The sequence below is a fragment of the Tinamus guttatus genome, unplaced genomic scaffold (assembly GCF_059628265.1).
Source record: "Tinamus guttatus ecotype Peru unplaced genomic scaffold, ASM5962826v1 Tinamus_guttatus_pri_ptg000242l, whole genome shotgun sequence".
Lineage (NCBI taxonomy): Eukaryota > Metazoa > Chordata > Aves > Tinamiformes > Tinamidae > Tinamus > Tinamus guttatus.
Genome location: NW_028288776.1, coordinates 4,792,414 through 4,812,504, shown reverse-complemented (window position 1 = coordinate 4,812,504; position 20,091 = coordinate 4,792,414). Strand labels below are relative to the sequence as shown.

General features: G+C 36.5%; 1 protein-coding gene across 1 annotated transcript in view; it reads left to right on the top strand.

Moving 5' to 3' along the window:
- Positions 1-20,091, top strand: part of AK5 (adenylate kinase 5) — a 75,365-nt gene that overhangs the window by 14,684 nt on the left and 40,590 nt on the right. Inside the window, exon 6 of the mRNA XM_088526087.1 lies at positions 2,758-2,949. Coding sequence (XP_088382213.1) covers positions 2,758-2,949 — 192 coding nt within the window. The remainder of the gene's footprint in view (positions 1-2,757; positions 2,950-20,091) is intronic.

Here is a 20,091-nt window from a genome sequence, read left to right as displayed (position 1 = left end):
CAAAGACAGAAGGATATACTCGCTAATAAATATTGTTCTAAAAGCATGAGAGAACTGAGCACTTCCTACCCAAAGATTTTATTTTGAGTTGATGCCATATATTCTTTGTCTTATTTGAAGCTTAGAAAGTTATTCGTAACCAGAAAGCTATGTGTACCCACCCATAGGCCAACGTTTTCCCTTTGGCTGAGTTCCAGTTAGTAAGTAGTCAAATTTGGTTCCCTGAGCCTCAGTCTCCCATGCCAGCTCTATGTTTAGCAAGAAAACTATGATTTGCTATAACTTATGTAATTATTTCTTTATCCAGAAGTCAGCATAGGAAGTATTTCCACTAATTTTCTTGGGACCAAGCTGTGTCCAGCTATCAGTAGACTTGGATAATATTTCTGACAGAAATATATGCTATCCTTTCCTCTCCTACTATATGCACTATTTCCTACATATTGCTTGCAATAAGCATTTTTTATATTTTTTTTTCCTTTTACATGATTTTTAGCTCTATTGTAGAAATCAGAAATTTAAAGCTAATCCAGCTTTAAATCTCTTTATGCATACATCTACATTCCCCTGTGTGTGTGTGTGGGGAGAGACAGAAAGAGAACATAACTTTGAGAACAACCTTTAAGTGAAAAATTTTGATTGTGTCATTAGTCTTACTGTTCCTTTTTTTTTTTTTTTTTCTTTGCTCTAGGCACATATCAGTGTGAATTACATGTCCATTAGCAACACAAAAATTGTTTAGCTGAGGATAAAACGCTAGCATTTTATCTATTGCTTGTTGTAGTAGTAAATTGAAAATTTCCTCTAGCACTAATACTTAATCACATTACAAATCTATAGCCTGTTTTCTGCGAAAGCAAATGTTATAGTGCAGTACTGTTTTCTCCATGCTTTGTGTCTTAGCAGTTGAACAGAATACTGAGTTCTTGTGTATGGAACTTCTGTTGCTCTCTTCATTCAGAGGTGAGATTGTGTGGACCTCCCCCCTTAAAGAAAGGCCTTGTCACAGTGAGGCAGAAGACAGAGATGCAGAAACACCCAAATGCAGTCTCCTTGATTCCTACCAGCTTTGGATGTGATTCCTGCTCTTTGGCAGGACAAGGGGTCTTTTCATCAGCCATCTGTCCTTTGGGACAATCTGTGTATTTGCACCATCAGTTTATTATGTGGATGACACAAAAATGGTTTCTTTAATCTTTCCTCATACACATTCCTGGACAAGAATAAGACCCTCTGCCTTCAACACAAGGAGCATATTGGGGGGTAAATGGCAGGAAGAAATCCAATTCTCCTGCCTGTGCTGCTTCTATACGCAGCACCTTTTTTGCAGATTGAATCCAAAGGCACAACCTATTTCCTAGTTATAAAACTCAACAACATTTACTTTGAGTTTCAGAAATAGGTTTGTTTTCAATGAGTCATAAAAAAACATTACCTTTGTTAGGAAAACGCGATTTGTACTTATTTTTACGTAGGAGAACTAGACATTTTGCCAGAGAAGTAATCCCAGATGTCTATATGTTCATAGTAGTCTGTTACCTTCCAGCTTAAATTTATAAGCAAGTCTTGCAGGCAATTGCAGTTGAGGTAAATGGGAGCAGAGTGTCTCAGGAAAACAGGAGTGAAATATTGATAGCATTTCACAGGTTTACCCTGGAGGTTATAAAGTGTGTAGGAGAAATAGAGGAAGTGGTATTAGGTCTGCATACCCTGGGGTGTAGAAGAGATGATAGTCTTTTGCATATCTAAAAACAAACAGAGAAGTATGCTTACATGTTTTTTATCTACTTTCTAATGGCAAAGATGCATGTTTTTCAAATAACAGATGCATTCATAGAGACATCACTTAATCAGGATCTATTTCATATTCCTATCTCAAAAAGTAAAATACCTCTTAACTTTTTTCCCCACTTCAAAAGTCTTGTAAACAGTACTTAATTTGAAACTGAGCTTCATAAATTTAGAATTTTAAGTATTTGTTTTCACTGACACTCTATTTGAGTGAATAAAATGCATTTCAAAATGCAAAAACTGAAGTCTCAGGGTAAATACAAAGGCCTTTTCTGTTTGTGAGTGAGCACTGCAACTGGGGATAGTGCCAGCTACAGCTGGAAGCATTTGAAGATTTCTCATCCTGCTTATAAGCTAGTGTTAGACTGTTAGCATCAGTGGAAGTACTAATAAAAGTGCACTAGTAATAACTAAAAAGGTAACCAGAGACAGGTGTGATTATCATAAATTCATTTACAAGGAAAACTAATTCTTAGCAAGAGTGTGCATAAGTCAATGAGTAAGTTTACTGTGGATCCTGGAACAGATCTCTCTTCACCTGGTCCTACACATCAGTTAGCAGCCGCTATAGAGCTAAACTTCACATGGCACCTTATAGAGTGGCGCTTTAAATAAAAGTCATATGGTTATCTGCAGAATATGGGACACTGATTTTCATTTTAGCTACTGGAATCTTCTGCTAATGCAAAGGAGAAATATATAGCTTAGAAAAGGTCTCTGAAATGATGTAAAATGCTTTCATTAAGGTTTTCCTTAAAATTTCAAGGTGAGTCATAAATAAACAGTGACATGAGGCAAGCCCTTTCCCAAGCCTATGAATTTCCTATTAGGAGAGAAAGAAAGAAAAAGTTAATCAAGTTCTGGATTTGAATAAATGTACCATATTTGAGCTTCACTTAATAATGGAGTGTTTTTCTATTGGAGAGCCAACTAAATTGACAACTTTTTGACTTGCTCTTTCCACAGATCTGTACTCCAGATTTGGTCGTATTTCTGGCATGTTCCAATCAAAGGCTGAAAGAAAGATTACTGAAACGTGCTGAGCAGCAAGGGAGACCTGATGATAACCTGAAAGCTACACAGAGGAGATTAATGAATTTCAAGCAAAATGCTGTCCCACTGGTTAAATATTTCCAGGAAAAAGGGCTAATCATCACAGTAAGTCCTTTTATATACATCTCGGAAAATTCAGAAGTCATCATAGTTATATTTGGCTCCCGAGATCTTTGCTTTAGGATAGGCTAGATGAGGTAAATTATGTTTTAGGTTTATACACCATGGTTTCTAAAGGCAATTTTTCCCTTTTTTTTTCTCCTGTAGATACAAAGTGAAAATACACTTTCAATTTTTTATATCATTGCTTGTGAAATCCATAAAATATTATTCAATTGTGATGCTAAAAAGTTGTATGAGAATCAAAGGGCGCATGCATGCGTAGTGTGCATATATAAGGACTTGAACCATCTTTTTAAATGCATAGCTCCAAGACAATTATACCAGATTTAGCCAATCATTTTCCACATTTTGAAAACAGGATATATAAGACCGTAAGGACTTAAAACTGGCTTAGGCCAGTCTATGAGATCTATAGCCTTTTAATTTGAGAAAGACTGCAGAGGAAGACTGAGGCAGAAGCTGAATAACTGTCAGGAGGAATATTTTCAATAAAACACAGCAGCATGGAATGAAAGTCATCTGTGTGCAGATGACAAGGAGACCATGTAAACACCATGTCAATATGCAGCAGGCATAAATTGCTCCTCTAACTGGCTGCAAAACCTCTGCTCAGATTATTTGCATGAAGGAAAACACACCTTTGAAGCGCTGGTTGCTATTTCAGTGCAGGAGTCTTATGCTTTGTGCATAGTCGTGTGCTTTTTGGTTGCTTGCCTTGGGATAAATTAGGAGGGAGCGGAAAACAGAAAAAAGCATATAATCTAACAGAGACACACTCTTTGTTGGAGTGAAGCAGTACATCCTCTTCTAGAAGTAGGTTTATAAAAATGTTTACTGATGCCAGTAATAAAAAGCCTTTATCTTATCTCATAGCTTTTACATGGTCCTCTAGAAAGTTTAACATTTCAGATAGAAATTCCTACAAACTTCCAATATTTACAGTGTAGTTTTCTTTTTATTTCTGCAATATTCAAGGAAAGAAAAGCTAGCGTACTTAAAACTGCATGCATAAATAAAACCAAAAGTAATTAGTGGAAGTAGGGCTAGCTAGTACTGCAGAAGTATTAAAGTGCTTAATCACGTTGAAATCAATGAGTAATTGACAAAGGTTGAATTACTGACAAGTTATAAATTACAAATTGTGGCTGGCTGTAATAGTGTACAGAACTAGGTACCACATATCATACTGTAAGAGCATAAACAGCCTGTTTTATTTACTGGGACAGCCTGCATAACTCAGGTAGTTCACACTGGTCCATTCTCACAGCAAGTGTGAATAACTCTTAGCAGTTCTGGTGCTGATCAGGTTCACCAAGGGCTAAAGCATTCATAATTGCCAAGGCATCTAATGATGTTAGTACCCCTAATTATACACTAAATCTTTCTGGATTTTCAAATAAAAATCCAAGGAAATTATTATATTGCTTTCTGGAAAGAGTATCTGTTCAGTTTGCAGGTTTTCATTAGTTCTGTTAGGAAGGAAGGGAGGACCGAAGTTCTTACGAATTATTTTACATTATTGAGGAGGTAAGTATTCTGTGACATATCTATAGCCCTTTCCAGTGCTCTGCATATGGAAAGCATACTTAGGTATTCAGGGAAGATGCATCTTTTGCAAATGAAGTCTCAATGGGGCACTTGCTAAAATTCCTTCTTTGTGATGAGACCTGAAGAAAGGAATCTTTTTTTCCTACAAATGTTTGGCCTTCTACTTCGAAAAAAAAAATTAGCCTGATTTTTTGAGAGTTCTAAAGGTAATTTAAATTATAATGTGTACCTTAAGTGTATCTTTGCTTTTTGAAAGATATATGGGCAAATAAATGATAACATGGCATGTGGCTGTTTTATTACTGCCCATTACTGAACAAAGAAGCATTATATGCAGAAAACATTGACTTGTCAAAATGTAAAAAGAGTCTTTAATGTGGGGAAAAAAAAAAGATTTGGTTTTGTCTCTTAACTATATGGTCTCCACTGACAGTATACTAATAGACATCATTTTCACAGACATCTAGAAATTTCTCTTGATTTACATCTGTGTATAAATGAAGAAAATTATACTTTGGAAGGCAGTCTTTATTGTTCACATGCCTTATCTATTACTTCTACAGTGCAGGCATTTTTCTCTTGTTGCAAAAACAGGAGGCAGCTGTAGAATAAAGCCCTGGGAGTTAAACGTATTGGCAATTTGATGGCTAGGGGGACAAGGATCCCTTTTTGTAGCTGATAAAAAAAATATATGCAGCATACCTGATTTTCGTAGGATTTCATTGCAAATGGAAAATGCATTTTGCAGATGCCCAAGACAACTAAGCTGGTGGAGAGTAAATGAAAGATAGCAGTAGGCAGGAAATAAAAATAGATTATGCATGCATACTACAGAGGAAGTGAGCAGTTGAAATTCCTACAAAGGGACATTAAAAAAAAATGACCTTGAAATAAAGAGAATATTCTAAGTGCACCTAAAAACTACATACCACTATAGCAATTTGTAAATTTAAAATAGTAATTTTTAAAACGATCATTTGCCCCCATTCATTCCTTTTCTTACTGCTCTATGTATAGACCAGCAGGAGTTCTGTTGTTCCTCTTACAACATAATTTCTTTTAGTGTATTCATTCTGTTGAATATTTTTTCCAATGGAAAATGTAACTGTGTTTCAGTTAAATTCCAATAGATATTTTATTACTCTGCCTAATGTTTTCTTTCACTTGAAGATCCTATTGTTTCCTTCACTGATGAACTTGACCTTTCTTTCTGAGGGGGAAAAAAAAAAAAGGAAGAAAATAAAAGTAAAAAACATACACTTTTTTTAAAGCCTCTAGAGTTCTCCAGATTAGTTTGATCAGTGGGAAAGGCAGAAATTCATAAGGTCTAAGAACCACTACAGTCTTCCTCATCATCTAGCTCTTGGTGAAAGGCATATATATTTAGCTCATATTTTTTTAGCATGTACATACACAAAATACATGTAATATTAACACTTCTACAGACCTTGGAAGTGCTTGTGCATGCTATTTTCCAGCAGCAGGAGAAAGTGAGAAAGAAAATCACATTTGTCCTGCTGATTAAAGTATTCCAACACCTTGCAGGTTCAAAGCTGTGTGGATGAGAACAGTGTAAGAACTCGAACAGCATAAAATAGAATTAAACTGGCCTAATTCCTGGAGGAGTGAAGCCTTGAGGCAAGGTCAGGGTGGACCAGGAGAAAAGAAGAAAGATTTACATTTTTCTTAAATCCCTGCCTGATGCTTGTCACTGTTATTCAAAGCTCTAAATCTGTAAATCTCTACCCAGCATCATGATTCTACCTAAGGAAAAGAAGCAAAGCCATCTGTATTATAAACAGAAACAATTTTGGAACTGTAGCTCAGATTTTAAACTTAAAGATACCATTCTTCATCAATAAACAGATTGTGACTAAATATGACTAATGAGCAGACATTTGAGATAATCATAGTCATCACAGACACTGTATGAACAAGACAATAAAGTGTAATAATCTAAATTCTTCTTCCCTCCTCTCTCCAATCTGTGCATGGTGTCCCTGCTTGTACAGCCCATTACTAGTAACTAGTTTCTAGGGCCCTATATACAGTAATTCTAAGGAGCAGGAAAGCGTGACCAAATTCTTTTTGAAAAAGGCTTCTCTTGGAATAATAAAGTAGGGAGATCCAAACTCTTGGATTATTGTTCAAATTTAACAGATTTGTAAGCATCATTATAAGAGAACCGAGTTTTTTTTTTTTTTTTTTTTTAAACAAATGCATGGTCTTTGTTTAAAGTTATTTTTAGCAATGAGCTAGTAAGTCTGATAGAATAAAATCTGACTTTACTGAATCAAATGCTATTTCTGAGCTACAAGACATTAGTAATACATATCAGAATATTGGATGTGGCCTATATAGAACATATACTGACATTTATTACATCAGATTTTAAGAAATATTAGAGCATTGCATATTGCTTATCAAGACACTAAGCTACAGATTATCAGGAAAAAAGTTACGGTTAATTAATTTTTGAAAATGAGAACATGTAATTACCTAGATAAGTACTCCAGTGTTTAGCAGAGTGTCTTCATTGCTGTAACCTTCCTGCTGTCTAGTAATCATTTAGGTTGGCATTTTAGAATACAGTTTATTTGGTCTCAGCTGCTGACACGTCAGTTTGTACCTGTACACAACCATGCAAATAAATAAAAGAGAGGTTTGGCCTTGAATAGGAAACCTCAAAATAAAGGGATATGACACTACCTAGTATAGATAGCTAAATAATCACAGAGAGGAGTCTCAGATCACTGGCTTAGAAAATCTCTCCTCCACGCTTATTAAAGCTGCTTTCAGAAACTGGAGCTGTTCTTTGTAGAACTAATTAAGTATCTATTGGTCCAGAGAGGGAAAGAATATTGCAAAACCCTTGTGCTAATGACAGCACAAGTTTCAATGCTCATCTTACTGGAGACAGGATTAAGGCCAGTTGGTCTTATTTACAGTAATTCCATGTTGCTTCAGTGTCAACCCTGCTGAGTTAAGGTGTGTGTAGTTTTTGCAACAACAAAGGTTTGTTTAGTGAGAAAAAAAATGTTAAATATTAAAAGAAGATTCTGGACTTTTTTTTAGACATGTTATACAGCCAGGACAGGATCCCAGGGCAGAGAGTTTTGACATCACTCTTTAAAAAAAAAAAAAAAAATTACCAGTCCTATGCAGAATAGAAATGGCATTCACTTAAGTCAGAGAAGTAAAACGAACCCACAGAAAGCTGCTGAGGCTGGATTTTTTTTTTTTAAGTACAAATTTAGAAGTTAAATAGTTGTGAGTGAAGGAAATAGCTTACATAGCTGTCTGCCCTCATTAGTATCAAACAAGCCTAATGGCTGTCAACTGTCACAGGAAAACTCCCGATGGAACTGAGTTATATAAAACTTTCTCCCAATTTGGTTGTAAAAGGGGTTTTACTATAGCATTGCACACTGATGCAAACTTTAGCTACAGGCTGTGACTTACCAGTACCCTCACATTAGTTATAACCCATTTCTAAAGTTTCTGTCCAATCATATTGCTGCCAAGCCTGGGGTTTGGGGATGAGGTTTTTTTCTATTCATTTTTTCTTTACTGATCTCTGAGGACTGAATCCAAAAAAAATACTTTAAAGTAGTAGCTCTCCTTCCCATTCTACCTTCCTCTCCATCCTGAGAAATGTGGCTCCTGAAGTTCTTGCAGCAACTCTCAGGACCAGTCCAGAGCTTATCATAGACATGTCAAGAAAAAAAGACATGAACCAAACCTCTGCTCTGCTTCAAAGCCTGATTACGAGCTGCTGCCAGGCAGCTCTCCCAAACCAGATTACAGTGGGGAGTACAGAATTTACACCTGTTCTGGCAAAAAGCAGGAATGAATAGTTTTGAGTCCAAACTCTTCTTGGTGCTGGCCAGCACCAGGACAAGGGGTAAAGGGTACAAGTTGAAATGCAGGAAGTTCCATCTCCATGTGAGATGGAGAACTTCTTTACTGTGAAGGTGACGGAACCCTGGAACAGGCTGCCCAGAGAGGTTGTGGAGTCTCCTTCTCTGGAGATCTTCAAAACCCACCTGGATGCCACCCTGTGCCACATGCTCTAGATGTCCCTGCCTGAGCAGAGGGGTTGGACTAGATAATCTCTAGAGGTCCCAAGCTTAACCACCCTGTGATCCTATGAGTTCCTGTTGTTTGTATGGCTGAAGGGTCTGCAGTGTTACTACTTCTTGCCCATGCAGTATTACATTAAGCAATCCTTTAGAAAAAGGAAATAGCCCCTCAAATCCACACCCCACCTCGCTGCAATAATCCTAGGGATAGAGAGTGTTAGCCACCACCTCCCACTTCTGCTCTTACTCTCAGCTACAAGATCAGGATCTCATTTAAATTCCATCTGATGCCTTCCATCTACATTTTTGGCTGCGAATTGGTACAAACTTGACAGGAACAGCTTCCCTCAAACTTAGCATCATCTGTATCCTAGCCTAGCCCTTTTCCCCCACAGATCACAAGCTTGGAAACTTGCCAGCTGTGCATATGCAAGTGTAGGAAAACACCTTGAAGGTAGAAATTCTCTGCTGAGGTGAACCATTTCGTGCTCCAGTAAACACGTTAGTGTGATGATTTAAATAATTATCAGCTCTTTGAAATCTTCCCCTACCTCCTGGTAACTTGATTGCAGAGACGGACTGAAAAAACTGCTGAGAGAAATACCCTGTCATGAGTGCAGGGACCAAATCCATTTAGTAACTCCAGAATAAGAGGGACATCTCGGGCAGACTTACTATTCCATGTTCTATTCATTTGTGGCTCTGTGAAAGTTTATACATATTTAAAATTGGTCTTATTTTACAGATCTGAGCCTGAGTTCAGTAATTAATCCAAGTTATCATGCAGCAAAGTAGACTGTAAGAGTTATTAAAAAAACCCTACATATTCTTCAAGCCATTCTAAAGATTTCATTTTAAGGTAATTAAGCTGTATCCTTTGCGTGAGTGTTACTTTCTAATTTCCTGTTCTTAGTTAAAGGGAGGATTAGAGAAGATTTCTTTTCATGCAGATTGGCCTCGTATTAAGAGCTCATCTTGAGAAAAAAAAATACTTGATCTCCAGGAAATCCAATGATCAGGAATACCTAGAATTCATAAGCAAAATCTTCCTATCCTAAAACTCACCTGGTTTTGTAATCATCCAGGAGAACTAAAACTGAATTTCTGCCACCATTTGCTGTAAGTGCTAAACATTGCTTTCTTGTCGACTCAGAAGTTCTATCAGTGATTTCCAACACCGTGGAAATCAAAGGCTGCAAGTTTATATTCAATAACTTCATAATTTTATGGGGAAAAAAACACCCTTTCTATTGCTGTTTGAAAAGTTTTGAGTATTGACTGATGCAAGAAGAACCGTTGTCTCCATTCTGACTACCTAATTATTGCCCACCCACCCCCACCTATTTTTTTTTTTTTGGTACCACCGCAGTCCCACATGACAGGCCTGGCTTTGCAAATTGAGGACTTGCATATAAAATGTGGAATCTTTCTACTGTAATTTACAGTGATAGTCAGCTACATATCTGGATTGTTCATACCTCTGTTATCCCTTGATCTATCTTCTTCTAAATATAGTTTCTAAAATTATTTTGAGGTGGATCTTGCACACTTTGTCTTCCACTAAATTTCTCCTCCTGCCTTTGACCACAATATCAAAATGAAAATTTACACCCACATTTTCAAAGACACTACTTCAAAATTCTCTGCCCAATCTAGTATCTCAGGCTTTTTATTGTATTCTACTCTTCATTGTGTTTTGGTAACAATGTAGTTTTTATAATGCTTAAGTCATCTTCCCCTCCAGCCAGTGCAAATTGCCAATTAGGCAATTTAAAAATATTATTTTCTCTAGTTTCCTACTGTGTCCTGCCTTCTGTGCTCTTTCAGTCTCCTATAGGGAAAAGAAAAAAAAGACCCTCTCTGTATAAATGCACACCTTTACAGAAAGGAAGTCTAGCAGGCTGGCAATGCAGTTTTTTCCCCTCTGTCTTCAACCTGTTTATTAAATTTGTCAGTTCAAGATACACTAAAGTTTTATTAGTCCTCTGAGTCTTACCCCAAGAATTTCGCTCTATAGATTCTACTGATTTCACTTGTGCCCAGTCTGCTGATCCTTGTTTCTTTTACAAGAATATTCCTGTGGTTCTCTGCTTTCCTTCAGGCTATGTATTTGGCCTCACCCTGCTTTAATGACCACTAAAAATTGTGTGGGTCCTTCAGCTTTTATCTCACATCCTGTTCACAGGGTGCAAGACACAAATGATCTCAATTCCAGTACTATGAGCAGAATCTTTTCTTTATTTATGCCACTGATACTCTCTTATACCTCTTGAACTGTAGAAAGAGGGTCAGGAGCCATGTGGATTCTGAAATCCTTTTGGCTTTGAGAACTATTCATTACATCCTTGAAATACAGCCAGGAGACTGCTCCTCAGAAGAATTTAGTAGGGTAATTGTAATACAGAATAAGTATATCCCTATATTCCCTCACAGATTAGGTTAGATCTTGGTAACAGGAACCATGTCAGTGTTCCTTGAAAAGGTGTCTGCACTTAAACCCTTAGTTTTACAACCAATTGTGTTAGAAGTAGCGTTTAATAGAGTTTACTTGATAAACTGTTTCACAACCTTAACAAGGAGTTCTCATAACCCATTATAAATAAGCCACATAAGTTAAATGTCATACTTGCTGTTTTTGCAATGAGCAAAATTTAAATAAAATTGCAAAATCCCCTTTTTCCTTCTTTCTCATTTAAAAAAATAAATATGCCCCCCCCCCCCCGGAAAAAAAAAAAAAAAGATTTATTACAAAATGACCAAAATGACCAACACTTAAAGCATGTAACTAGACCTAAATCTGATCTTTATCTAATACAGGGTTTGGTAGGGTTGTAAGAAAAGGCAAATACAAAAAACCTTAAGCAGGGGAATAACAGATTGTTCGCTGCAACATAAGTCTATCTTAAATATATATGTATGTATATATAGAGACAGTCTGTCTTAAAAAGATAATTTAAAGGAATATTTAAAAAACGTGCTTGCCCAGCCAGCGTATATAAATGGGCCCTCTGTGGACCCTCACTTCCCCCACTGTTAAAAACAGGAAGTTTTCCACAACCTAAGAGCACTTGGGCTATTCATGGAAAGGGGATCTAGTCTGGGCCCCATGGATGGAATACTCATCCTCTGACAGAGGACTCTTAGTTAGTCAGTTCCCTTACTTCTTTGGCACAACTTTAATGCAAAGTAATAATTCACATTTGCTTTTATTTTTTTAATGCTATATACCAGTAAAGGCACCAGACTCAAGTAAGAATCAAGTTGTTCTCTGGAGATGGACAGTGACTTTCAGAAGTTACTGAAAGCCAAATCACTACAGTCCAAGCTAAAGGAAATTATATGTTTCCTCCTTCAAAGTAATAATTCTATGAGATGCAGGGGCTAATTCCAGTCACAACAACAACACCTTCACAAAACACTTCAACACCAGCACTTAAACATCTGCAGACTTCCATTTCCCTCCCCAGGGAAAGGCAATGCACTTCTATAATAAATTTCATAATTACAGCTGCATAATTGCATAAAGATAACTTCCTGCTGGTGTAAAAGACGGGCTCCCAAGCCTCTGCTGAGGATACATTTTGAGAAAGAAGTGGCTAGAAATCAGGTAGCCAACTTCCATATGGGTATGCCTGCCGGTCTCCTCAATCTTTAAATCAGCACTGAGCCTTATTCTAGAAATCAAAGTTACAGCTCAAAACAGAAGTTGTGATATTTACGCACACATTATTAGCAAGGTATTTTTGCCTGTATTACCCAAGAGGCGAGATTAGATGATTGCAGTTCTCCCTTCCAACCTTGAAACTGATTATTGTTCCAAGAACACACTTCTGCATCCTCAAGGGACTTCATCTTGCATAGTCATCAATGACTTTCTAGAATGCAAATACAATAACTCTAAGTCTTATTTGTCTCCTTCTCTGTGTGGATTTTTGTCAACTATTTGCTTTCCCAGTCAAGTAAAGACAAAATAGTACAAAACTGTGTTAAATTACAAGGGCAGGGATTATTACTGTCATCTCACCCATTAATTCATTGCTAGGTTTAGAAGCTCTCTGACTCATGTTTTGTTTCAGCTGTTCCCTTTCACATTGTTTCTAAATTGTCTGTTTATAGTTTGTTCCAAAGGGGAATCATTGAAACAAATTAGCTACATTTCTGCATCTGTTACCTTTACTTAAAAGGTCTTCATTGTGGAGAAAATCGCCCTTCTGTCTTAAATATTTAGGTCATAAATTAGTGTAACTGGAGACTTTTCCACAAACAAGGCTTTTACAGGTAATACACAATGAATATCTATCCCTTTAATGATTCTTCTTTAAGAACATATCTGTGGAAGAGTGAATGACAAATAAATAATAATAATGTAAAATATCATTTTCATTAAGTGCTTTCTGTCAAAGAGACACAGAGATGTTGAGAAAAAGAAAGTGGCACACTTTATGTGAAGACTCCCCCCCACACACACACATTAATGTTTTGTTTAAATTGCTTAAATTAAATTCTACTGTTAACAGGAACATATGTTAAAACAACACCCAGCAAAGTTTCAGGGCATTTTTCTGAGAGGGATTTAGGATTCAGGAAAAACATAATGATATTATATTAAGAAGCATTCTCTTTCTGCTCTATGTTTATCATGTAAAATACAATACAGTACAATTTGTTTCCGCCAGAACAAATCTAGAAAGAAAAGAAGAAAAATTGATGTATTCGAAAACATATAGAATAAATCCTTTACTTTTCCATTGATATCTGCAGGAATTTTGTCCCTAATTTTGCTCTGCGTAGGCCTGTAGACACTGTCTACAGCTGTGCATCGAGATGTGTCATCTAGGCTTCAATACCTGTCCGTGATAGCCCAGAGCTGAGGCAGGGAAGTAGCTGTTGATTCACATTGCTTGAATTTTTCCACCAGTGCAGATGAGGTGGTCCTCCTTTCTCAGGACCATGGGTAATACACACCTCACCCCAGTCCCTGTAAATTTTCATTTTTTGGTCCCGTTTGGATTTTCTATAGGAAAATTGATGTCAAGAGAAGTTGTGTGGAATCATGCAATAAAGGCAGGCAGCTGGAAACAAAATAACCATAGAAAACATCAGCAAAGCCTCAGGCCTTGTTATCATGGTGTGTGATTATCTTCTCCTCTGAAGGGATAAAGTCTGATACCTTACATGTAAAGAGAACTAGTTACAGTTTATGATTTTGAAATTTAAGGACTACTATCTAAAACATTAAGACCCTGAAAACAGTGTTTGATCTACAATGGTTACAAGTCTGCTTTTAGAGAAAGTCTGACTATTGCAGACACATTGGTCCATATCTATTGCACAAGACTGTGGCCATTACGGCATTTGATATAATAAGCTGTGAGAGTTAAAAGATTGAATAAAATTTATGGTATTAAAAATGAGAGAATGGTGTTAATGATCACGGACTAGTATATGATTGGAGAGACCCACTAACTAAATTTGACACTGTCTCTACAGTGCAATGGCAATATGTTGCATGACTTTAAAAGGAGACAATTGTCAAACAATGCCAGAAAAAATGAATTAACAAAACAGGTTCAGGCTTAAGGTTGGATGAAATTATTTTTTGTTTAAAATGATTTTTTCCCTGTCAGACTTTGCAGGTCTTGCCTTAGTTTTTTAGACAAAAGGGATATAGAAAACAAACAAACAAACAAAAATTTATTATCTCACTTCAACCTAAACCACTTGGGAGGAGAGTTGGAACCTAAAGTCCTCAAGATAATAATTCTATTGATAAACAAAATATAATGTATTCAAACTTTTTAAAATTTGACACAACTCAAACTTATTGCACCCTTATCAATTACCTACTAAAATTTCTTTATTCCCTGAGTATTTTCAAAATAAAGACTAAGTTACCTGAACTCAGTTGCATTGCAACTTTTCACAATACCTTCACAAGACCTAAAGATAGTTTTAAAAAAATGAGATACTTCTATCTTCCTCATCTCATAAGCATGCAAGAATTCCCATTTACATTTTGTCTTCATAAAGATGAGACCTCCCCCAAGTTTTATGTGTACTATAAGAAAGCAAGAGATTCTGCTCTAATATATCATAAGCTATCATTTTCAGAAAGGAGTAGCCTATACACCTGTAAGATTAGTTAAGGTAAGTGAGCCCTGGAACAGAGTGTTGTTGATCACATTTCTGGCAGTCCCTACAGTCTGCTTTCTTCATGCAATTATATTGGTGAGCAAGGGGCTCTAAATTGCATTAAACCAGACTGATGGTCCTGGTAATACCTAATTTTAGTGATAGCACCTGCTTTCCCTAATAATAAGAGAATATAACAAAGTAAAGATTCTGGATTGTAGTATCCAGAGGGGAAGAGCCATTTTCTCCAGCCTCCCTTTTACACTGTTTTATCTTGACAGTTACCTTTCTATTTTTATGTCCCTGAAAATCCATCTTCTCTTTCCTCTCCCTCCCTTGCTCCCCCTGAAACAGGGCTGGTGCTTCCAGCACAGTTTCAGTTTCTTCCCTCCTGCCAGCCACTCTCCTTTCTTCTGTTTTCCCACCCATTCCATCAGTTCTGTGCTGGATTATATATCCTTCAGATCTTGATCTGTTCAGTTGCCTGCCAGGAAGGTGGTTTCTTTGTAAACTGAAACAATGATCAGTTACAGCAGTTTCTCTAGGTAACATGTAAGTACTTGGTGTGTTTGCTGGTTTGTTTTTGCAGTCAGTGACTGATATCACAATAACCTCCTACCACTATGGTATTAAACTGCAAGTGCTAGTTTCAGGTATTCTGTAATTGGTTTAGCTCAAACTAAAAGGTATTGGGCAACCAAAGGAGAAATTAAGATATTATAATGAAGAGAAAGTTTATGGAGGTTTCTTTTTGATCTTGACTGTTTTTATTCCTTTCTTCTGCAACACAGGCTGTTGTCAGAGTACATGACTTTCTTGAGAACATACATAGCCCTTCTCAGACATCATTTCCCTAGTCAAAGGGAAAGCTGCTCCAGTTTTCTACAGTGAATAAGTTTTCTACTTATTTCCTTGATCAATAGAGTGGTCATTCCCTATACTGCCTTGTTGACAATACATCCCTTAAACATTTGTCATATCTTCTTTCTCGTTTGTAAGCCATTTTATTACCCAGTGCTTCCCTAAAATTACATTTCATTTAATAGCCTCTGGGTAGAAATACTGCCAAAGGCTTTTGAAAAGTTAAATAAAATATGTCAGTCAGTTCCACTTCATCCACGTTTTTTGTTTAAACATTTTAAAAAATGTTTTCAGCCTACATGATCATATGGGGTTTTGTCCTATTTTTTTTTTAAACAAAAAATACACGTTAGTTGCAAGAATGTCATATTTGGTGATGTCTAAACCAATAGTTTCTGTCAGTATCTCCTTAGCTTGCCAGCTTTCATTTATAAATCAAATAGTCTCCTTTATGTTCTGAAACAACATGCTCCAATAATTTAAGTCAACTAAACAGAACTTTCTGGTACAGAGAAAAAAGAAACAAAAATAACAAAACAAACAAACAATCAGTGCACTAACATCTCACTACAGGAAACAAATTCATGTCCTTCCTTAGGCAACGCAGTTGGAAGCTGGTCTTATGAGCCCAGCCTGAACTCCAAATGACATTTGCTGAACATTATCCTAGATTTGGCACAAGTCTTGCTTCTAGACATAAATATTTCATTGAAATTTGTCACTCAACTCAAAAAGACCAGGGGAATACTCACTGTCAAGGATTCCAATATCTTTCTCAAATTTACCTGCATAGAGATCACCACCAGAAACACCACTTGTCCTAGGGCACTTTGAATAGCTACACCTGTTGCAGATCAAACTATTTATATTTCTAGTATCTTAGGCACCTAGAAACATGAAATTACTTCCCGAATTAAATATTAATCTATTGCATATAAAAAACAACCACAGCAAACATTTAAGTCAGTGGTGCATCCTATGCTATAGCACTTGTTTTTGGATCCAAGTAATTAATTCTCCCATTTTGTTAACTACTTAAATCTCAAGTTGAAATTCATGCAGGACTTCTTAGCTTTAGTTGATACACACTTTCTTAGAAATTTCTGGTTATACAGAGGCAAAAATCATGTTTTGTTAATGATTGCTATAACTTCATCTATCACTTAGATTAGCCTACAGTATTTTAGCATTTTTGTTCATAATCTCTGCTACAAAAGCCATGGGGAGAAACACTGTCGAGTTTGAAAGGAAATACTTGGTGCACATAACAAACAGAGGTGCCTTTCACTGGAGCAAGGTGCAGAGTATCACTGGAAGAAAAAGGCACTGCCTGTGAACACTAGTTATTTCCTCAGATGTTTCTAAAATGTGTTTTAGCTGCAGTATTTGGATTACAGTTGATGCAGGAAAGCTGTGTTGAATATATTAATTTCAAGTGCCCATCTGCCACACACAGTACATGCTGCAGGTGTTTGGTTTTGTTTTAAATGAAATGAACTGTGACCCTGGAGATCTAGTAGCACTGCAGAAATGGAAAAACAGATACATTAACTTCATTCATGAATAAATGGCTCTACACGCAAATGTTCGTTAACATCATCTGTTTTTAGGGCTTATCTGGGAAATAGTGTGGCATCTGGCAGTATAAGTTAAAGGTATCAAGGCAGCTGTTTACTTGAACATATCAGTAATCAGGGTTGTTTCGCTGAGCAGGAGCTTGTGGGGAACAGGAAGATTCCCATACTCCTTTCATGTGATGGAGGAAAACGTAGGAATAATACTTCAGCGTTAAATGTTGTTTGCACAGCTCAGCCCTATGAAACTAGTTTTCAAAATCCTGCAGCATCGCTGTTAGCTCCAGTAATGCAAGCATAAAGAGGGTTATTGCATGTTAAGACAGAGTGAACTGTTAGAGCCAAACGAGGATTCTGACAACATCAGTAATGCCTTTCTCCTTCCTCTAGGTTCAGATTTGTTGTACTAAAAATAGAACAATTTCTTCTAGACCCAGCAGAGTCAAGATTTAAGATCCCCTCAGGCTGAACGTTGTCCTAGGTTCTTCAGGAATAGAGGAAAAAATAAATCAAGGAGAATCTCCTAACTCAGAGCATAATTCAGTTTTCAAGTGCTTCAGTTGCAATTTGTCTTGATGCTGGACACCACTGTTGTGTTTCTCTGAAATGTCATTTGCCTGTTTAAAGAGAACTTCTTTTAAAGGTAAATAGGTGGTGAAAATGACTTCAACAGTGGAATGCATATTTTTAAAGGCAAAATGAATTGTGCAGAATTGTGCAGAAAGGTATAGAAGATATGGATCTTATGCATGTGGTAAAGCATCTTGTTAATATAGTTGACTTTGCTATAGAATCTATGAGAGACATGATGCACATCAAGGGGCAAGTTTTCAATCTGCAAAAGGTGTGTGCATAGAATTTATAAATATAACCAGCTGCTCTATATATATTAGCATTGTAAAGTTACTTCTAGATGTTGGTAAGTCAAATTTCTGGAGCCAACAAATAGAATTGATATTTCTTAAGTACTATTTAAAAATATGTGTAAGTTAGTTCATTCAATTTTGGTTTCTGATGATGACTTAATGGAAAAGAACAATTTATATTAGAAGGGTCGCAGTAGTGGAGTGCGATGACTAAAATTTTTAATTAACATTTACACTATTAAGTGAACTTAAGGTTATAAGAATTAAAGAGATACAGTACAGAAAAGTGCCTATCTGAAGCTAAGAGCCTGCTGATAGTAATGAAAAAACACAACACAAAAATGATTCCAGCAGTAAAACAGCAATACATTTGGTCTTTGAGTAGCATTCACCAGCCATCTAGATTAATATTTTTACTAGGGTGGGCTGGGGAAACAAAAACAAACAACAACAATAACCACAGCTAGTGAGCTTAAACAGTAGCTCAGACAGAAAGGCTTTGTATGTAACTGTTATAAAAGGATGCATGTTCTGAAATATCTCTGCACAGCCACTCCCTACTTCCGTCAGCTTCCCTACTAACCCAGTAATTACTTTCCTTCCTGTTCATTAATTTTCTACCCACCATGCCACCAACTTATTTATTTCATCCCACCACATCAAATCTAGCTCTTCTTCTGTTGCCCATTTTCTGTTCTATGAGGACCTGTAATTGCACATTTTTGTTTCCCATCAACTCTTCAGCTACTACATTGCTTAAGGCACTCATTTTTAACAGCTAAAAACTGATGAAAATCAGGGTACTGCTCAGCACAATCACAACAAGATAGGACTTTTATTTCTTTCCACCAATCCATATCTACCAAAAGCTATTATTCCATATAACCCTACAAAGAGAATCTGTTACTACTACTAATTGTCTTCAGAGAACAAATAGTATTTCCTTACAGTTCAATAATAGCTCAATATTGTAAGTAAGGATGCTGGCTTAACAAAAAGTTACCATGAGAGGAATTAAACTATAGCAACATCTCACACTTGTATATGCCATGGTGCAAAATTATTGAGTTCATCCTGAAATAATGGGAAAAAAAAAAATCACAATGAGAACAAACAAAGCCTCTTTTTTCTTATGTCAAGATTGCATTGTTTATTTGCTACCAAAAATAATATAAAAGGAATATGATTTACTACTGAACTACAAGTGTTCCAAAATGTCCAGTTTTCTGGATGCAGGAGATGTGCAGTACAAAACTTCCCTCTACTTCCAAACTCTTTTACATTTGGGGTTGGAGCCATGAGCCCTTTTGTTGCCTACCTGCATTTTTTTTTCATAATGTTAATAATTTAAAAAAAATCCTCATTGAAAAGGATCATAAATAGATGATTTGTCCTTTTTGTAAGTAAGGATTGTGTTTTACCTTCAAATTACTACTGGTTGGTGAATAATAAAGCAGGTAGTGGCAGGTATGACTATATAAAGCAGCTTTTAGGCTGCTAAATTTTCCCAATTCACTCCCATTTGAACTTTAATGTGTTCTTAGGAAGCATCTTCAGCATTTTGAAGTCATGTTGAATCCATTATAAATTACCATTCCCACCCAGGGATGGCCTGGCAGGAAACAGGCTCACTTTTAAACCTCCTTTTGGTCAAATAATGCCAGTGCCAATTCTCTTGTTGTTAGACACAACATTCAGTCACATAAGCTCCCTCATGGGGCACATCGTACCCAGGAGCTACTGCAGCTGTGCCTAACACCAAGGTTTTTTGTCATCACTGCACTTGTATTCATTATTCCTGCTTATACATCCAATTAGACCTTTTGACTAAGCAGCACAACCAGGCCGCTAACTTACTTGTTCATTTTAAGTCTCCCTTCAAGTTTGTTTTGTCTGAGGAGAAATTTCCCTATCCTGTTTATATGTCTGACTTATTTCCACTACCAGATATCATTCAGACATCACAGAAAGTTCCCTGAGGCTGTACCTTAAGCAAAAACCTCAAGAGTACCTCTATTTGTTTAATAATTTACTTAAAAAAACCATCCTCATTTTTAACAG